Consider the following 22,098-nt stretch of genomic DNA (forward strand, 5'->3'; position numbering starts at 1 on the left):
TAGTTCCACCCCTTTCCTCACTCACCTCCACAGAATTTCCTTTCTCAGCTCCTGTTCACCCTCCCCCCCCTTCCTTCTCAATTCACATGTTCACCATCCTTCCATCCTCTCATTATTCTATTCTTTGCTCATTTTCAAGTTTGATGCTTACTCAAATATTTGCAATGGGTTTTTTGTGTTTGTTTTCTAATTCAAAAGGATGGCATTGTCATTTCAGAAAACATAGGTGAACAAAACAAACATAAATACAACTTGTAAGCTCACTGTCAGTTTATCTGAGTTTACTCTTGCTGTATAAACTTCTATTTTTCATCCAGCTCTCCTCACATTTCTTCTTCAAAGCATTAAATGATTATGATTAGATTCCTATACTGCCTGGAATAGCCATCCATAGTATTGTGATGGGTGGACAGAAACAGTCTACGTAAGTGAAAGAAAACTGATGATATTTAACCAAGTCCTGTGAAAAGCATGGATTTTCTAATATAATATAATTTTAGGTTCATATGATAATGTTTGAAATCTGTCATGCATGCTCCTATTCACCGTTGTAGAAAACTGGAATCTTTAGCCTTGAGGGACTCAAATGTTTGTAATTGCATCCACTTTCCAAAGATTCTGACAAGGATGAGAAAATACAGGGGCCTCTGGAGTTAATCTAAAGTTTTGAGGCAACATTGACTGGAGGTCTTTTTACAGTGGTGGGAAATCAGATTCTATCAATTTCTACTAGTTTTGTATATTACTTTGACTCCTTTGGGGAATTGATTGATTATTCCCAGTCACGTGATTATTTAAATTTGAGTTTGTATTCATCTCTAGAGGCTGGAGAACACACACACACATACACACACACGTGCACACACCACATAAAAGTACAGGGGGAGCTGATCACAATCCCAAAAGATACAATCTCAAACACCATAATCCCAACTATTGAAATCCCAAAATATAAAAATCCCTAAAGCCTAAAATCTCCCAAATCACAATCCTGTAAGATCAAAATTCCAAAAATAGAACTCTGAAAAAAATAATTTAAAATTCTTTAAAATATATTTATTTAGATTTTTAATGGGGGATTTATCTCAGAAACATAAAAAATATGACAGAACACATCATAGGCCATTTTACACAATAAAATAGGCAATGATAGCATACATATTTTTGCAAGCATAAACACTCAGATATACTAATGATAGTTGCATGATGAACAAATGAATGATATTCAGAGAGAAATAGGTGAAAAAGTGAAATGTATAAATGAACATCACCATGATTGGTAATTGTGTGCACCCAGGTTTATAACCTTGATTATCTGAAATACCACAATGTACATAATTTTTTGACAAATACAATCAAAAACTATGATGGGTCACCACATATGCAGTTGCTCAAGAGCTGAGGTCTGAAGAAATTTTATCTTTCCTAAATGAAGATGTACAAAAAAGACATCTCATCATTTATAGAGGAGGTTTCAATGTTTTTATGTACACACGCAATGCTAATACACAAAGGCAGTGTTGTGATAATGCACTGTAGTGGAGTCAAACTTCTGATATCCCAGGAGCAGAAGAAAAGTCTGTCTCAGTTCCCAGAGAGAGACCAATTTGCCTTTTCCATTTGTTCTCTCCTGGCCCCCAGCCGATTTGATGGTACCTACCAACATTGAGGGCAGAGCTTCTCTATCTAGTCCACTCAGGCTCACACACTATCTCCTCTGGACACACCCTCACAGATACACCCAAAATAATGCTGTACCAGGTCTCTAGGTATTTCTTAATCCAGGCAAATTGAGACCTAAAATTATGTCCACAACTCCTCCCCTTGTCCATGTGTAAACTGTGTGCATCTTCTTAAACCATACTTAATTTCCACATAAAGACAATAACAAGATAATAGTTTCACTTAACATGATGCAACTATCCTGTGATAGTGACTTTTGTTGTTTTAAATGTTAGGAATTTTAGACTTTAAGAATTTAGACTTTAGGGATTGCCAACATTTGGGATTATGGTACCCAGGATTGTGTCTTTTGGGATTCTGACCCAAACCAAGTAAAGGAAAGAGCAGTAAAATCGCACAGCCAAAGAGAATATGTTGGTGACATATATTCTTGCAAAATAGTTAAAACATTAATGACCCATATCCTGTATTCTCTATGTGTTTTGAGCATGAGAGAAGAACTTTTAATAATTTAAAAAACTTTAAACAAATCAACATGATTTTCTAGGCAGTGTAATCTGTAGATAACTGTCAAATAGTACACTGAACTTTTAAATGCAAACAGGACCAATGTTTATAAGCCTAATTTATTTGTGTTTAAAATCTAGTCAAATAATCTCTGTCCTCTCAGGGGAGTCTAAAAACGTGATATAAGTTAAGGTCCTTTTAAAATAAACTAGTAAATACCTTTAGTTCCAAATAAAAACTATGATCCACATTCCTGCAAATTTGAGGAGGGCCTTATCCTCATCCATCAAATGGTGAGCATCAGGTACCTCTTCTAATAATAGCTGTTTGGAGTCAGTGATTTTGAATGTGTTTTCCCTAAGACAAGCAGTTTGAGGAGGCTTCTCAGAACTGAGATTTCCAAGGTATTTTTATGGGGTGACTAACTTAGGAGAACAAGTCATTGCTTATTTCAAAATGAATTTGCAGGCGTCTCTACATTTTATATTGAAATTCTTTTTAAAAAATTATTTTTGAAGATTCAGTGTTCAATCTGGACATTTAGAAGTCACTGCTTCCTTACAACAATAAGCAAAAACATGGACAGAGAAACTGAAGAACCAACAACTCTGAAACCTACCACAGAAGTGAGGTTATAGGGCAAGCTGCTGCTACCGAAATTGGAGAGAGTTACAGGCCAATACCGAGAATCATGAGTTACTAAAGAAGAAATCCCTGAGCAGAAACCTCCACAGGAACAAATGCTGGGGTAGAAAACTTCAACTATAATTGGTGAATTGCTGGAAGCTTCCTGTGGACAGTTCTGAGATTAAAAATTCCATGAAGACGGAGCTACAAGAGATCTGGCTCGCTTTCTGAGTTTTAACTCTAGGAGCTGAATCAGGCTTCACAGTTAATATTTGTGAAAAATCTCTTGTTCTGGCAGGAGAAGAAAAGTAACCTTTTTGAAATATGCCAGAATATCCTGTTCTCTTGACAAAGACTACCCTCAAGAGAAATAATTTTATCATAGCCTAAACTACTGATTTTTTTCCCCAGAGCCTAGCAGACTGGGGAAAGGAAATACTCAATTCAAGCCCACTCTATCCATCCTGTCACACATAAAGAGAAAAGGGGATAATTGAGGAGAACTTGTGAAGTTCTCAGTCCAGAGGCACAGGCTCGCTAAACACTAAGATCTAATCAGACGACTATTAAATTCTCCCCTACCCCCTACACGTTAACCTTTAACAATTCTTACTATTTACCACAGTTCCTTCTACTTGGTACCTTATGTCTGACTGTCTATAAAAAATTATAACACATACTATTATAAAAGGTAAATACACACAGTGAAGTGACATATCACCCCTCAGAGCTTGAACTGGATATAACAATGATGTTGGAATTAATGGACTGGGAATTTAAAATATCTATGATTAATATGCTGTGGGCTTTAATGGATAAATAGACAGCATGCATGATCAGATGAGCAATACAAGCAGAGAGATGGAAACTCTAAGAAAAAAATAAAAAATAAATGCTAGAGATAAAAACACTGTAACAGAAATGAAGAATACCTTTGACAGTCTCATTAGCAGATTGGACACAGAGGGGAAAGTTTCTCTGACCTTGATTATGTTGCAATGGAAACTTTGAAAACTGAAGAAGAAAGAGAAAACATTGAACAGAACAGAATAGAATATTGGGGAACTGTGGGAAAAGTGTAAAAAGTACAACTTTTGCATAATTGCTATACCAGAGGAAGAGAAAAAAATGAAAGGAATGAAAGAAATATTTGAAGCAATAATGACTGAGAATTTCCCCAGGTTAATGTCAAACACCAAATGAGAGATCTAGGGAATTCAGAGAAAACCAAGCTAGATAAATGTCAAAAATACTATATCTAGGCGTATCATATTTAAATTACTGAAAATCAAAGATAAAGAAAAAATCCTACAAGAATCCAGCAATCTTAATATGCAGAGGAGCAAAGGTAAAAATTAAGTCCAATTTTTCCACAGAATCCTTACAAGAAAGAGTCAGGTTAAATATTTAAAGTGTTGAGAGAAAAAGAAACGAACTTAGAATATTGTAACTTGTGAAATTATTCCTCAAAAGTGGAGAAGTAAAGACTTTCTCAGATGAACAAAAATTGAGGGAATTGGTTGCCAGTAATCCTGCCTCACTAGAAATGTTCAAAGAAGTTATTCAGAATAAGAAATATTTTACAGGTCAGAAACTTGGAAATACATTAGGAAAGAAGAGTACAGAGAAAGAATAAGTGGAGGTAAAGGGAGGATTTTTATTTTTCTTATCTTTAATTGATCGAAAAGAAATAATTACAGGAACTATATTTTTGATTATGCACATATACGATGGCTATCTGGAAAATATCCAGCCATTGTTTTGGGCTTTTTTTTTTAATTTGATTAACAGTGAGTTTAATGCTGCAGAATCCCACTTGAACATAAAACTGTTATACTCATAATAATCCTATGTGGCTATTTTTTAAAATTTTAGCATATTATGGGGGCACAAATGTTTAGGTTATGTATATTGCCCTTGCCCCACCCAAGTCAGAGCTTCAAGCATGTCCATCTCCCAGACGGTGTGCTGCACACCTATTAGGTGTGTATATACCCATCCTCTCCTCCCTACTCCCATCTGCCCAACACCCGGCACATATTACTGTATGTGCACTTAAGTGTTGATCAGTTAATACCAATTTGATGATGAGTACATGTGGTGCTTGTTTTTCCATTCTTGGGATACTTCACTTAGTAGAATGGATTCCAGCTCTATCCAGGATAGCACAAGAGGTGCTATATCACCATAGTTTTTTGTAGCTCAGTAGAACTCCATGGTATACATGTACCACATTTTATTAATCAATTCACATATTGATGGGCACTTGGGTTGTTTCCACATCTTTGCTATTGTGAATTGTGCTGCTATAAACATTCTAGTGTAGATGTCTTTTTTATAGAATGTCTTTTGTTCTTTTGGGTAGCTGCCCAGTGATGGGATTGCTGGATCAAATGGTAGTTCTACTTGTATTTCTTTGAGGTATCTCTATATTGCTTTCCACAGAGGTTGTACTAGCTTGCAGTCCCACCAGCAGTGTAGGAGTGTTCCTATCTCTCTGCATCCGCACTAACATTTATTGTTTTGGAACTTTTTGATAAAGGCCATTCTCACAGGAGATAAGTGATATCTCATTGTGGTGTTGATTTGCATTTCCCTGATGATTAGAGAGATGTTGAGAATTTTCTCAAATGTTTGTTGGCCATTAGTGTATCTTCTTTTGAAAAATTTCTGTTCATGTCCTTTGCCCACTTTTTGATAGGGTGGTTTGACTTTTTTCAGACAGCACTTTTCCTGGCTCTATCCAAAGTGACTTACATTCTCTGAGGTTTTACAATCATTTATGAGGTCTTGATAATGACTTAGTGGAGTTTGGTTATGATTAGTCGTATATGGGAATTTGAAATAAGGGAATTGCTGTCTTAATCCCTTAAAATTCTGTTTACAGACATTTGATGGAGAAGAGTAACTTGCCATTTAAGTGCATTCTTCTAGTAATATAAATGATGGTGAAAATGCATGGGTATATAAGCTGAAGAAACTAGCTAAATACTAAGTTGATAGCTATGTCAATTTAATTTTCTAACAAGTTTTCACACCATTTCAGTTATTTTTCTTACAGAAATAGTTTGTAAATTCTAAAATAATGAACATAAAGTATGTTCCCTTACTAAACTAGTTCTTCTGTATTATATGACACTGAATTGTTTGTTCTCTTCTATATATGTCTACTCAATTTTCTCCTAAAAACACAATTGATTTTTAGTTTCTTAGAAGCTAGAGCTAAGAGTAGAAACCTAGTTTGAAAAATAATTGAATTTATATGGCTTCAACTAAATTAAATTGATTTAGTTTCCAATCTGATTGTTTGCAATGACTAGTTCAGTATGACATAAAAACCTAAAATCTTTTAGGAAAGTCCAAGTTTTATGGCTTTCTGTATATCCTATGCAAGAGTTAATTTAAATAAAAACATTTTGGTTCATTTTATTTAACTGGCATTGGGCATCGTATTGTTATTACGCATGGTTAAAGTGATACATATTTTACTATGATTTTAAGTTAACAGCATTAAAAAGCAATAATGTATTCATACTGTTAATAAAAAAGACAAAAAGACTTTTCAGCATAAAGAGTGTTATTAAGAGAAACTACAATCATACAAGAATATTTTCTTATTCGCCAAATGAAAAATCCCAATATAAAGATTTCTCATATTCAAAGACTCAGTGGGATCTGACAGAGACATCAGTGAAAATGTCACAAGAATACATGTGAACATTAGATGAGATATACACAATTAGCTTCATTTCAGCATAACTGAGAAAGAGATTTTCCAGTACAACCAATGTGGCAACATTTCTCAAATAGTGACATAGAGGAATCTCTCTTTTTTCGGGTATGAGTAGCCAAGCCTAAGTATTTTAATTCTGAAAGACTATCGTCATCTGCTTCACTTTCTCTATTATGAATAATTTTCTTAAATTCTTCAAAGCCAATGTTTGAATCCTTTACTGTAGGCAGATATTGTTGTAGCTCTGATAATGATGGCTGCCTCTCAGAAGGTGTTGCCTTCAGCTCCTGTGGCAAATTAGCAATGAATTCCGACATCATATTTACAGTTTCTGCATCATCGTGGATGAAGGATGGCACAATTTCTGTTAAGTTAAAAAAAAAAAAAGGTGTGAGAGAAACATTCATGTCAAGGAGCATTCAGAAAAACTACAAATGTTTTCAGAGGCAAAAAGGAAAGCATTTTCCCAATATCATTAAACACTGAAACAAAATCAGCAAGCATCTGAATATCTAAACAGCTTACTTACAGTTGGACAGCTTAAGGTACTGCAATATTATCAAGGTTCTGCTTTACTCCATTAGCCCCTCATCATCTCTCTTCTTGATCTCCTTATTGCTTTTATCATAGTTCTTTTGACTCTTCCTGAGATTAATCTCTCGTCTTTCTGAAGTCATGTTTGTCACTGAAACGCTCGGTTTGACTACAGATGAATTTTTCCTAACCTGACAAATTTTCTTCCATTGCTAAGCAACTTCTCAGTTATGACAGTAACCCCCTGAAAATGACATTAATTATTTTAAGCTATCAAATGTTTCACAGTGGCAGGTTACTGCTTCAGGATAAAGTTAAAAAAGCAGAATTTCCAACAGCCCTGATCTAATCAGCAGGGAATACAAGTCTCTGACATCCTTCAAACATCTATTTAAAAATTTCTCTTCCCTAGAGTATTTACTTCAAATCAATAGTACTTTTATTAAAGACAAAATGGGCTAAAAGAACACTAACAAAACATCATTAACTTTAAGAAGAAATTAGTATGTGCCGTGGTGTGTATGTATTGACTAATGTATTCTGTATGTCGTTTGTTCCAATGCTGTGGATCACACACTATGCAAGATCTGTGTGTCCTCCAGGAAGGGACCCTGTTCTTACACACAGCAAGCCAGGCTGGTCAAATGTGAAGGTTGGAACTTGGGTTGGGAACCTGCTGGAGCCAGCTGACGTTTTCCTTCTCTACACTCATTCAGTTCAGTTGAACATTCATTAATTGTTTCCATGTTTCTGGCACGGCCATTCAGGAGTTATAAATAAAAAGAAAACATGTTTTCTGCCCTCAAAAAACTTTCAGTCACACAAACTCTCTCCTAACCTTAACTATCCCATTTATACAACTTGAGAGTTTTAGCACACAAAGAAATTAGAAACATTGATGAATTTTAAATTATAGTGTAAACCTGGATCAGTCCTTGCTGCTCTTCTTCATGGACAGCAAAACTGTTCTTCAGCTTATTAATAAGGCATTACTCTTGAAATAATGGAAGGAAAGAGACCAAGAGATATAAATCTAAGTGTGGATGCCTGGTTAACCACTGATATCTACTGATCAGAGAAAACCATGGAGTTTAGTTTCACCCAGGCAGAGGTGGTCCTGGGACTAATCCACTTCCTAAGAGTTCTGTAGTAAGAGTCTCAGTTGTTCTCCTTTTAGCCAACAACAAATATCAACAGTTGGAGTTACACAGAAGTAAAAAGAAAAACCAATACTGTACCATTTTGCCTTTCCTCCTATTGCTCCCCCTCCATTGAGTTCTAAACTGGCAATGACAGATAAGAATTTATACCATTTTTAGGTATGTCAGCAGTTTTGGCATTTTCTTTCACTAAGATATCCTATGTTTAACTCAACATCCTCATAAAAACCTCTCCTTGCTTTAACTTAAACTTTTTTTAGTTGGCACCTTATCGAATGCTGAGAAAAGCTGATGGTAATTTTCTATACACTAAAAGCCAATTAATGAATCAGCCAAAACAGTTATAGTTTAAGTTTATTTGTAGGCTGTGCATTTTGGAGTCTTTTGTTAAAAATATTTTTTATGTGAAATAACAAGAATATAAAAAAAGGAAAATATCTTAGAATGAAAGTCATTAAACCTTTTATATCACATCAAAATATAATATTATATTTAAAACAAAATAAAACACAAAAACATAGACTGTTAACATAATGCTGAATTGTTCAGTGGAAAAGAAAGCTCAGTGAGAGCCAAAATAATGTGGTTCAAGTAGTCTTATGTCTGATTATGGCTTGATCTGTAAGTCATTTCAGAATATCAAACTAGAGACTTATGCTTAAGCAGAGGGTGTACTCCCTTGGGGAGGTGTCAGGATCTTTGAAGGCTTTTATGCTTTTATCCCCTAGCGTCTTTTTTTTTTTTTTTTTTTTTTCTTTTTTTTTTTTTTCTTTTTTGTTTGTTTTTCAGCTCATCAAGGGGGTACAAAAGATCAGGCTATATACATTGCCCATGCCTCCCCATCCCCCCGAGTCTGAGCTTATTTCACATATTATGGGGTACAAATGTTTAGGTTACATATATTGTCCTTGCCCCACCCAAGTCAGGGCTTCAAGCGTGTCCATCTCCCAGAGGGTGAGCACTGTACCCATTAGGTGTGTATATACCCATCCCCTCCTCCCCTCCCATCTGCCTGACACCCGATGAATGTTATTGCTATGTGTACACTTAAGTGTTGATCAGCTAATACCAATTTGATGGTGAGTAAAAAAAAAAAAAAAAAAAAAAAAAAAATATTTTTTAAACTTGTTTTAAAATATTTCATGATTCGTAACACCTTTAGCTTATGGAGCCTAGGCTCAAAGAAAATATTCTAATCTATCTGAATTCATACAAACACCCCTTAATCACTGTATTTTGGACTGAAATTTCATGAACCTAGGCTTCTTCTAGTTAAAAGTATAACTATTTTTAAAAGGGATGCAGTGAGTGTTATTTGGACATACATTGTGAAGTAAAATGTTGCAAATAGCAACTACCTAACAGTAAGGGTCTGAAAACTCATGCAAATCACAAAATACTAACATATATTGCCAAAATGTTTCCTACCTAGTAATGTGAACGTTTCTCTTAATCCCCACTTGCAGGCAATATTAGGTCATTAGGTCACTTCTGGTTAAATTATGTACTGGGTAGCAGTAAGAATTTTTTTTTTTTTCCAAATGCTTTAAAATCACAAGTCTCCTCTAAGGAAATATAAATTTGGCCAAATATCTCCATAAGAATGTTCTTAGCAAACTATATTCAGGAACAATTTAGAAATAATCAAAATGTTCAGCAAAGAATGTTTAAATACATACGGTAGATTTATGACATCAAATATGATAAAGAAATTTTAAATTATGTTTCTGAAGAATAACAATGTGAGAAACTGCTCACAGTATAATGTTAAATGAAAATGCAGTAGGTATACATATACTTCAAACAGCATTTCTTTCTAGTAACTTGTTTAATATATTTTCATTTTTTCATTAGATTCACATTTTTTCAAAATCTTTAATATCTATGAATGCTTTTCATTTTTCTCTCCGTATGAATCAAAATCTTTGCCTTTAATATGAGTATTAGTACCTACATATTCAGAAAAGGAGAACTAAAAAGCAAATGCAATGCAATATGGTGTTCTTTAGTTTGAATCAGTAAACTAGACTCTGTGGTACTCTTCTGTTAATCTGACACAAAAATAATATAAACACTGGCATCAAAGTTATTTCTGACAAACAACGTAGAAAAGTAAAGTAACTTTATAATCATACTTTAAATCTCATGAAAGAGAAGTAAATGTATTTAGTGTGCACACTGATTTTATACAAAGGTCATTTATGTATAACATATGTATATACGCTATACAATTTAGCTGTGGTTTGTCATAAACTGCATATGTGGTACGAAATATAAAACACTTAATTGATAATAATTGAGCTTGCCTTCTGTGAATTTAATATGACCCATTACACATCAGACTAGTCTGTAACTCTGTAAGTGTCCACTGCTACTTTAACCTAGCTTCCAATTTATCTTTCCAAAAATACATTTTTTAAAGTATTCCAGGTTTGAGCTGTACTCAATTCTGAGATCTCCCTTTTAAAGCAAATCCACTGCAGCTCCCAAATGCTTGAAAGCATCAATAGGGTCTTCAGCTATGAGGGTCTGAAGGGCGATCCTCCCTTGTCTGGTTCCCTTCAGTTTCTCTTATAGGCTATCAGCCTTTTCTTTCTCTTCCATCCCCTCTCTCACAAATGAACTTCAAGATCAGGTTCCAAGAGATCAGAGGCTAGACTTTCCCCCCCTTCGGAATGCTTTTTTTTTTTATACTTTTCCGATGGCATAGGCCACAATTCAGCTTTTTGACAAAGGAGGGGAGTCATCAAATCTAAAGTCCTTCCTGTCTCCCATTCCAGGACCCCAACAGAGGTCTCTGAGGCCTGCCCCTTTCCTCCCAATTCGAGCTGCTGGGACCAGGCGCCTGTCGCCAGCACGCCGGAAGAATCGCCCGCCCCGCTTTCCCGCCGGGCCCAGGAGAGCGCCGCCTCCTGCGGGTCTCTGGGCAGCGCCTCTTTCTCTGGGGCTTCCCCCTCCTCCCTTTCCTGTCGTCCTGGCTGCCAGGTAGCAATGGCACCAAGCCCTCTAGGTAAGACTGTTTGCTACTCTCCCAGTTTCCTCTCCCTCTGGTGAGATTCCTGTGAGACCCTTTCATTAAAAGCACGTTACACAGGAAGAGCCCAAACTTCGGGTATCCTGCACAGCGGAGTAGGGCTGAGCACGGGCAGCCAATGAGGTCTCGAGCCGGGCAGAGGCCGCTCCAATTGGTTGGCAGTCTGAGGGCAACCAATGGGAAATGTGGAAAGGCTGGGGGGCGGGAGCTCTCACCTGCCCTTGGTGCAGATCCCAGGGGAGGCTCTTTCTGGCTCAGAGCCATTCTTCCTGAGGAGCTCATGCCGCAAATGGCAATCAGGCGGCGGGCTAATTCGCGGCCGCATGATTTAATATTTTGGTCCATCCACTCGGCCCGGTTTGCTCTGGAAAGTTGACTGAGTAACAGCCAGACTCCTAGCAGGTGGAACAAGAACAGGCGAGGCATCCTGGACCTGGTCTCTCCAGCTGTGGGCTTTTCAGCCTTGCTCTAGGGACTGAGCTGTTGCCTACTGACCTGGGCCTGTGTACTATCCTGGGCTTTCGGCTGCTTTCCCTACCTATCTCAACCAGACTGTTATATCCCTTGGGCTATCACTCAGCTCTTAAATGGGTGATCCCAGCTCCACCCCTTTCTCACCCACCTCCACAGAATTTTCTCCCTGGGCCCTTGTTCTCCGCCTTTTCTCCATTTGCCCATCCTTCTGTCCTTGGCCCTTTTACAGTTATGTGTCTCTCTCTTTTCTTACCCTCAAACCATTCTGTATACTTACATAAAAGTATTTACATATATGAAGGCTTCCCTTTTTTATAGAGCAAGGCATGGCCATTACATTAAATGACATAAACAAAAATAAAATTGAGATCATCCATTTTCTTACAATCCCATTTGCCAGTGTGAACATTTGCTGCATGACCTTCTAACCTAAATAAAATTATAGTTTGATTAATTTGTATAGTGTCTATATATCAATCCATAAAAATATAATGGATGAAGGAACAAATCGTTGATGAGAGAAAACTGATGACTTTTAATATGAATCCTGCTATAAACATTGAAATTCCCAGTAACACCACTTTAGGTCTGTATGTCTTAAATGTACAACACATTTTCTCCATTAGACTTTTCTTCCACTTCTCTGGCAGATGGTTTGATTGTAACCAGTTATCTGAATGTTTTAACCCGAAATTGTACACTGTATTTCTAGAAACTGAAGAAAGCACACACACACAGAGAAACAAGCAAAAAAGAATAGAGAAAAAACAGTTGAATCCCACAATCCCAAAAAGAATATTTTGGCAACACGTTACAAAAATTATACATATATATATATATATACACACACACATTTTTTTTTACTGTATTCTATGATTGCTGTATTTGGTAAGAGGTGATATTTAACATTTTTTAATTTAACTTTTAAAAAAATCCAACAAAACTCTCCTAAATGTATGGTAAACTTTTAGGTACAAATAGGTTTATTTTTCAATAATTTATTTGCTTGTGTTCATAATCTACTCAGATTAGTTCAGCTCAACCAGGTAAACTGGAGATGTAAAGAAAGTTAGGGTAGCTTTGAAGTAAAGTAATAACTCCACAATCTCTTAGTTATAGATAACAGCTATGGAATAAAATAATTTTAATTTCTAGATCCTTGCTAGTTTCAGTAGGGTCCACCTCAGCACTGGTCAAATGCTAAGCATTGTGTAATTCTTCAAAGAGTTCCTAACCAAAGCTATGGGATCAGAAGCAGCATTATTAAGTGGATTTTCACTAAGATATGCAACTTGGGAGAGGCTTCTCAAAACTGAGGTTTGAAGGTACTTTTGTGGGTTGACAATCCTTGAAAAAATAACCCATGTGCAAGGCTGCCCTGCAATGTAGTTGCTCTATTAAAATTATAAATTTCCAGAGACATTTTAAAGTTTTACTTTGCCTGGGTGACTTTATGGAGTCCTCACATCTGTGCAGTGAAGTGGCCGCTTTCCCATTTTACAGAGAGAAGAAACAAATTGAGAGTGGTCATGTATATTTCCAGTGCAACGTGGCCAGCACATGAGCCAGAAGTGGGCTTACCCTACTGCTATGAGTCACAGGCAAATGCAGGATTCACACTCTTTATAGGCACAACTAAAAGGCATTTCAGGCATTTAAGGCATTTCCTTAAAAAAAAAAAAAAAAGAAACCATTTTAAAGAGAAAAAATAAGTAACCATTTTAAAGAGAAAAAATAAGTGTGTCCATGCATATAGCTGACAAGTACTAGAGGTGGGATTTCACACAATGTCTACTGGATTCCAAAGTCCCCTTTCTTTGGTTCCACTGTATCCCATGGATCCCTTCTCAGTTGAAGTTAATCTGAATGGTAAAGGTTAATAAGTAGAGATTAATATCTTTGAAACAGTCATTGCAAGTACAAGAGCAGCAACTCTTGAGGATGTAAGTGCTGGACATGATTTCCCAGTACCTCTGACAGGCAGCAGTGTCTATGTGATACAGTTTTGGCCAATATAATCTAAGCACAAGTGTAGAGTTTTCTGGCAAAGCTTTTGCTTTCCTGGTTAAAACTCTAAGCTTTCTTGTTTCCCATTCCTTTCTTGCCTGAACAAACTCTGAGAATGGGAGGTGCAGCAGCCATCTTTGGACTATGAGGTGGGGAATCTAAGGAGAAAGGCCTATGTGTGGGCACAGCTACCTGGCAGAGCAGCCTGCTGGCATCATTCAGAGGCTAAACAGGGTTGAATGGCTATTCGCCAGTCTCTTATGAGTTACCGTTTATAAGGGTTTTCTGTTATTTATGGAGGACACAATCCTGAGATGTGTGTGTATATATAGATATATGTATTTCTCTCTCTCTTTCTCTCTCTCTCTACATATATATGTGTGTGAGTGTGTGTGTGTGTGTGTATGCAGAGTACATTATTATTTGAGAAATAAATTAAACTTACAATGATTTATTTCTTATGAGAGCTTTAGGCATACTTTGATAACACTAGACTTAGAGGTTCTGAAGACTGAAGTAATTATCTAAGTGTTTATACTAGATGGTTTACCACATAAAATCTTTACACCCACTGAAAAACCAGTTATATAATAAGATTTTGGAACCAGAAGCCCTGCCTTCAGGGATTTTGTGGAGGAGAGGATGAGGGATATGGGCCAAAGCAGGTCTGGAGAGCTGCTTTCTGTCTGTGTCTGGTGGTGCATTCTTGTCCTGTCCAAGTTGTAAATTTCCTGAGTGTTACCCTCGTTCTACTGGGTTGGAACCTCCACATCATACAGCACCCTTCCTGGCTTTGTCCCAGATGGCAGATGGCCTTTGAGGTTATGCAGCCCTTTACTGGTTACCGTTGCTCATGGCCTTCTACCTACACCACCTTCCAGCCTCCGCTGCGTCCAGTAGGGGTTGCCTCGCCACTCTAAGAGAAACTTACTTTTCTAAAGATATGAAACTCTTCTTCTTTATATTTCAACACTAATCTCTTTCCATAGCTTTATATTTTCTTCCAAATTCTCATTGTTTTCTCTCATCTGTCAACAACAGGTGATCCTTACCTGATCCCAATGACAATCAGTGCTGCATTGGATCTATTTTTTGTGCTTATATTTTCCATTATTTCATTGGGATTTGGGGAAGCAGGAGAGGTAAACACTTGTATTTTTTCAAGCATGCTGAGTCAGAAATCAGTGCTGAGTCTCTATCTTATAGGTGCCTTTGGAACCACTCCAGGTGTTTGTGCTTTCCCCTTCAAGTTATTGTGCTGCTTTATCCAGAAGAATCAAAAAATGAAGGGAAATTGTAATCTTCAAAATGTCAGCTTGTCACCAAACCATTGGAAATCTCTTGGTTAAGAGATAAGGAAAGATAAATAACCTCATTATTTTTTCCCTCACTTCTACTCAAATAATAGGATATGTGCTAAGGAAAAGTTCAGAAAGAATCACCTCCAGCCAAACCCAGTAGCCCCAGTAATCATCCTACAAAGAAATACGATGTCACTGTTTGCCTTTCTTGTGGTTTGTGGCTTTACTGTTGTGCTGGGCAGTGGCTCTCATGTGTGATCCCCAGTTTCTGACCACACAATCCAACTATTTCCACAACCACACTTGGAATACCACGAGGTCCCCATGTCACTAAGCCTGGCTCCCACATCTAAATTTAGGTTTAAATTGATGTCAAGGAATCAAGGGGTCACACAATAGTTACTTCAATCTTATAATAATGGAAATGTGAAATATTAGCACAAAGATGTTCAGTCATGAATATAGTGCCCAAACAATCATGTTTTATGTCCTCCTGCTGGACTTTCAACATTTACCTTTTATTTTGTAAGGACAATGACTGTTGAGTGCTTATTACCTGCCAAATGATTTATATGTATTGTCTCATTATCATCCCTCTCAGCATTTCTCTGAGCAAAGCACTATGCATATCACCAAGCTAACTACAGGTATGGTGATGGAGGAACAGAAGTTTCAGTTACATGTTCAGGGTTGGTAAGTGGTGAATTGAGGGTTCAATCCAAGGCTGCCTGTGTGCAGAGCTCAGGCTCTGAACACTTGTACATCAACCACAGTTTCTTGAGAAATTTTACAAACATCATTTCATTTTGCCCAGACAACTATCATGTAAGACAGGTATTTATCCCATTGTACAGGTAAAGTTCTGAAGTGACTTGCCAGAGATCATGCAGGGTCTGTAGCAGGGACTGAAGCAAAGACTTCAGCCATCCACTTCAGCCCTTTGTCTACCACACTGAAGTTTTGTCTCCCTTAGTGCCGAGTAAAAGCCAACACTCAGCAATAACACATTGATTCGATTTTTCACATTAGCTGTAGTTTGAGTTTTTAAAATAGACTTTATTTTTTAGAGCAGTTTAGGTTCACAGCAAAATTGAGCAAAAGTTATAGGGATTTCCCATCTACCCCCTGCTCTCAAAGATGCATAACCTCCTTCATCATCAACATCCCCCAGCATAATGAACCCTTTGTTGAAATCAATAAACCTGCATTCCCACATCTCTATCCCCAAAGGTCATAGTTTACATTAGGGTTCACTCTTGGTGGTGTATATTTTATGGGTTTGGACAAGTGTATAATGACATGTATCCCCCACTATTGTACCATGCAGAATATTTTCATTGCTCTATAAGCCCTCTGTGCTCCATCTATTCATCCCCTCCCTCGTAACCCCTGGAAAACACTGACTTTTTTACTGTCTCTATAGTTTTGCCTTTTCTAGAATGTCACATAGTTGTAATAATATGTTATGTAGCATTTTCAAACTGGCTTCTTTCACTTAGTAATATGCATTTACATTTTCTTCATATCTTTTTGTGGCTTGATAGAGACTTTCCTTCTAGTGCTGAATAGTATTCCATTGTCTGAATGTACCACAGTTTATTTATCCATCCAACTACTGAAGGACATCTTGGTTGCTTCCAAGTTTTGGCAACTATGAATAAAACTGCTATTTGTACCTGTGTGCAGGTTTTTGAGTGATCATAAATTCTCAACTCCTTTGGGATGGAAGAAGATATTTTATGCAATTGGTAACTAAAGAGAGCAGAAATAGTTATACTTAGATAAAATAGACTTTAAGTCAAAAATTGTAAAACAAGAGAAAGTAGTCATTATATCATGATAAAGGGCTTGATGCATCAAGAAGACATAAAAAAAATTATAAATATGTAAGCACCCAACACTGGAACACCTATATATAAGAATATAAAGTAAATATTAATGAACATGAAAGGAGAAATAGAAGGTAACAATACACTAATGGTATGGAACTTCAATATTCCACTTTCAACAATGTACAAATCAACCAAACAGAAAATTAGTGAGGACATACTTCAGTCCTAAACTATACTTTAGACAAAATAGACCTAAGATGTATACAGAACTTTCCATCCAACAGCAGCAGGAGACACATTCTTCTCTGGTGCACATTCTCTAGAACAGACCATATGGTAGGCCACAAAACAAGCCTTAGCAAATTTAAGAAGATAGAAATCACATCAAGTATTGTTTGCAACCACTATAGTATAAAACTAGAAATCAATAGCAGGATGAATTTTTGAAAATTTATAAATATGCAGAACTTAACACTCCTGAACAACAAACAGGTCAAAGAAGAAATCAAAAAGGAAATTAACAAAATATCTTGAGAAAAATTACATTGGAAACACAACTTACCAAAATCTATGAGATGCAGCAAAAGCAGTTTTAAAAAGGAAGTTCAAAACAATAAATGAGTATATTAAAAAGGAAGAAAGGTATCCAAAAAAATAGTCTAATGTTATGCCTCAAGGAACTATTAATAGAAAAAGAAGAAGAAACTAAACCCAAAGCAATAAGAAAGAAAGAAATAATAGAGATCAGACCAGAAAAACCAAATAGACAATACAAAAACCATGGGAAAAAAATCAAAACTAAGAGTTGGTTTTATTTTTTTTTTTATTTTTTTTTTTTAATATGCCACAATTTTTATTGCAACGTGGCCATTTTTGTGAGGGTGGGGAGTCTGATCTCAAAACAATGTTCCATTTAAGGCTCTTTTACACAGAAATTGCCATCATGACTGATATTCAAAGTATCTTTAGTGTTGCAGGATTCACATGGTAAACATAAAACTCCTATACTTACTCAGTAGTGTACACTCAACAGAAAACAAAAAGGCATTAATAACAGCTATTTCTTTTAAGATATGCAGGTAACAGGAATGAACACTGAGGTACTAGGATAAACTGATGACACAGTTGACGAAACCTAATTGGCATTCCTTTTGGAAGATTAAACTTGTTACAAAAAAGTGCTTTTAATGCATAGTGTTATATCCGTGCTGCCATGTCACAAAAATAGGCTTGCCAAGGCAGGTGAGGTGTATCAATGCTTGAGCCTCACAGACTGCAATCAAGTGCAACTTTAAATAATACTGAAAAAAGTTTACCATCTGACCAGTGGATAATATTTTCAAGGCATTCAATTAGCTTACCCTTTGCAGTATTCTAAGCTATTCACATTGACAAACACATTCATTGTAGTGCTTGCTGTAGTGGAGGCATATAACCGGTTGTTTTGGCTAAAATATAACAAGAAGGCATTCCTTAGGATCTACATAAAAGTAACAGTATTAAACAGTCTAATGGCAATCACTGATAGGCTGCTTAAATGAATGATATCTCCTTCATTCACTGTGTTGGAAGGGCCCAGTGGAAAGGGGAATAAAACAAACAAACAAAAAAAAAAACCCAAAACCTAATACTATTCCGAGGACTGAGCTGGAGAAATGGAAGCTCTGTAAGATCCAGGTGGCACTTGACTGTCATTTTATAATGGTTTTCCTTCAAGTGAAACTACTACATTGCCTCCCAATTTCTCTCCAAGTGTCGAACAGTCCTTAATATCATCCAAGCCATTTACTTGCCACTCATGTTTAATACCTGTAAATTTCTTTTTAATGGTATCTTTAGAGCTAGCATAAATCATCTTGCTTTTTAAAGGTGCACTTTCAGGAGCCCAGAATATAAATACTAGGTCTTCTTTCTTAGACTCTTTTGTTTCGTATGTGGCATCGTACAAAGCATATCGGCAATCATTCAGAGGTAGCAACTTCACAAAAGATGTGTAGGGGTCCTCTACAGTATCACCAATGTCACCCACCAAGATCTGCTTTGCTTCCTCTACAATTATTTGTCTTTTGTCATCGCTTAAACAGAAGAGAACTGCCTTCTTTCTCTTTTTGATCTCCTCTTGTGTAGAAGATTTCCTTACTTTCATATCATTAAAAACTTTGATGACTTCATCATTCACTGTAACTCCAGAAGCCATAGTGTCCGCGGCTGTGGCTGCGGCGGCGGCTCGAGCTCCGGCTCTGTGGCACTAGGAGGAGAAGAGGGAGGGGCGGGCAGGCGGGCAGCGGCGAGTGCGGGCACGCCGGCAGCTGCAGCCCGAGGTAGGCGGCGGGGGTTTTATTTTTTAAGAAAGCAAAATTGACAAACAGTTTGCTAGACATTAGGAGAAAAAAGAGAAGACTCAAATATATATTAATAGATTGAAATAATTAATATTGTTAAAATGTCCATACTACCTAATAGAAAGATTTGATGCAATCCTATCCAAATCTCAATAGCATTCTTCATAGAAATAGAAGAAAATATCCTAAAATTTGTATGAAATCACAAAAGACCCCAAATAGTCAAAGAAATTCTAAAAAAGAAAAAAGTTGGATTTAAACTTATATTACAAAGCTATAGTAATTGTAACAGTATGGTACTGGCATTAAGTCAGACACACAGACCAGTGGAAAAGAATAGAGTCTGGAAATAAATCCAAATATATATGGTAAACTAATTTTTGATAAGGGCACCAAAAAGAGACTATGGGAAAAGGATTGTTTCTTCAATAAATGTTTCCGGGGAAATTGGATTTCCACATGAAAAAGAATGAAATTGGATTTTTATCTTACACCATACACAAAAATCAACTCATAATCGATAAAAGACCTAAATGTAAGACCTGAAGCTACAGAAGAAACTGAAACTCCTAGAAGAAAATGGGAAAAGCTCCTTGACATTGGCTTTAGCAATAATTTCTTGGATATCGCACCAAAAGCTCAGGCAACGAAAGCAAATTTAAATAAATGAGACTATACCAAGCTAAAAAGCTTCTGCATAGCAAAGGAAACAATCAACAAAATGAAAAGGCAATCTACAGATTGAGAAAAAATATTTGCAAACCATATATCAGATAAGGGTTAATATCCAAAATTTATAAAGAACTCACACAACAGCAAGAGAACATAAAATCTGATTGTAAAATGGTCAAAGACATCTCCAAAGATGTCATAAAAATGGCCAACAGATACATGAAAAGGTGCTCAACGTCACTAATCACCAAAGAAATGCAAACCAAAACCACTATGAGATACTATACCTCATACCCTTTAGGATAGCTCTTATCAAAAAGACAAGAGATAACAAGTTTCAGCCAAGGTGTGGAGAAAGGGGAACTTTCTACGCTGTAGGTGGGAATGTAGATTGGTGCAACCATCGTGGAAAACGGTACGGATGTTCCTAAAGAAATCCAAAATAGAACTGCCATACGACCTAGCAATCTCTCTTCTGGGTATATGCCTGAAGGAAATGAAATCATCCCCTCGTTAAGATATTTACACTCTCATATTCATTGTAGCATTTTTCACTATAGCCAAAATATGGAAATGACCTATGTGTTCATAAATGGACGAATAGATAAAGAAACTGTGGTATATATACAAATGGAATATTATTCTGTCTTGTAAAAGAAGATTCTGACACATGAATGCTACAACATGAATGGATCTGAAGAAAAATAAAATAAGCCAGACACAGAAAAAATATTGCATAATCCCACTCATATGTGAAATCTTAAAAAGAAGAAGGAGGAGGAGGAAGAAGAGGAAGAGGAGGAGGTGAAAGAGAAGGAGGAGGAGAAGGAGGAGGAGGAGGTCAAATATATAGAGATAAAGAATAAACCAGTGGCTACCAGCATCAGGTGGGGGATAGAAAATGGGAACATGTAGGTCAAAGGACACAAAGTACCAAATATGTAGGGTGAACAAGCCAAAAGATCTAATGCACAACATGAGAACTATAACTATGCTATAACTATATATAGTTATATAGAACTGTAACTATAGTTAATAGCATATTTTATTCAGGATTTTTGCTAAATGAAATTATTGTGTTCTCTTGGTGGTGATGTCTCTTTGGTTTTTCTATGCTTCTTCTTGTATTTCATCGATGTTGCAATTTGCTGGAGTAGTCACCTCTTTCAGACATTATGGGCTAGTTTCAGCGTGGACAGACCTTTCCAAACAGAGCAGAGTGAGGGTGCTGGCTGGATAATATGAAGCTCAGTGTCTCCATGCAGCTCTGTCAGCTAAGTTAGTGTTGACGAAGATTGCAGGATCCTCAGCAGCCAATGCTCTCTATGTTCACAGTGGTGGCAAATGTTGTTGGGTTCTTCAGTGACAACGGCTGCAAAGGTCTTCCCATTCTTTTTTTCTTCCACCAGGGAAGCTGTGGCTGAAGAGATCCCTCTTGGCACTGGGTCTGGCTTCCAGGCCCTTTCGCAGTGATGGTGGCACTGGTATCTGATGAGTGCCACCCATGGAGCAGCCGTGGAGCTTAATCCTGAAGCATGGGCACGTATGCAGGGATTACAGCTCTGGGGGCTGGGGCAGTAATGATGCCGGTGCCCAAGAGGCAGGCATGGTGGGAAGAGAAGGAAAAACAGTCATCTGTATTTCTCAAAGCCTGACCATATGATTCTGACATTATCCTGACAGCTTTTCATAGGCCTCCCTTATATTTCAATAACAATTGGTATCTCTAACCCACTGACTTTCACATACATTCAACAGCTATTTATTTCCTTATCATTTTTTAAAAACTTCACCAAGCTACATTCCTAGGTTTCCAGTCTTTCTTAAAATACAATTTCATGTAACACACCCTAAACTCTGTCCTCCTCATACCAAATGACTTGTCAAAACCCACTCAGGGTCAAGGCCCACCTCTCCCTCATGTGCAGACAGAGAAGAAAACACCCACGGAATGTGCTGACCACAGGTGAAGTCCTTCAAGAAAAAAATACATTAATCTAGGCTAGCACTCCATCCTTCAACTCCAGGACACTTGTGGATGAGAAATTGTGACTCAGAAATGGCATCCAAACCGCAGACTCAATGACGTCATTGAGTTCTTATCAGTGGGATATAGGTTTCCAGTTGATTTTATTCAATGGTCATGAATTTGTGCTGCCCCAGCCACACTTCTTACTGTCATTTGAGTAGCC

The 22,098-nt window shown here is 37.0% G+C and overlaps 1 protein-coding gene and 1 pseudogene across 1 annotated transcript; both read right to left on the reverse strand.

The window, feature by feature from the left end:
• Positions 1-6,567: 6,567 nt before the first annotated feature.
• Positions 6,568-11,704, reverse strand: LOC138387251 (prorelaxin-like). The gene is made up of 2 exons (XM_069474182.1): positions 11,494-11,704; positions 6,568-6,914 (listed from the first exon to the last, which is right to left on the reverse strand). Exons 1-2 carry the CDS (start codon positions 11,702-11,704, stop codon positions 6,568-6,570), a joined length of 558 nt encoding a protein of 185 aa, XP_069330283.1.
• Positions 11,705-17,871: 6,167 nt separating this feature from the next.
• On the reverse strand, positions 17,872-19,128 carry LOC138387252 (cofilin-2 pseudogene; annotated as a pseudogene).
• Between the last annotated feature and the right edge of the window lie 2,970 nt (positions 19,129-22,098).

The sequence above is a fragment of the Eulemur rufifrons genome, chromosome 7 (assembly GCF_041146395.1).
Source record: "Eulemur rufifrons isolate Redbay chromosome 7, OSU_ERuf_1, whole genome shotgun sequence".
Classification (NCBI taxonomy): Eukaryota; Metazoa; Chordata; class Mammalia; order Primates; family Lemuridae; genus Eulemur; species Eulemur rufifrons.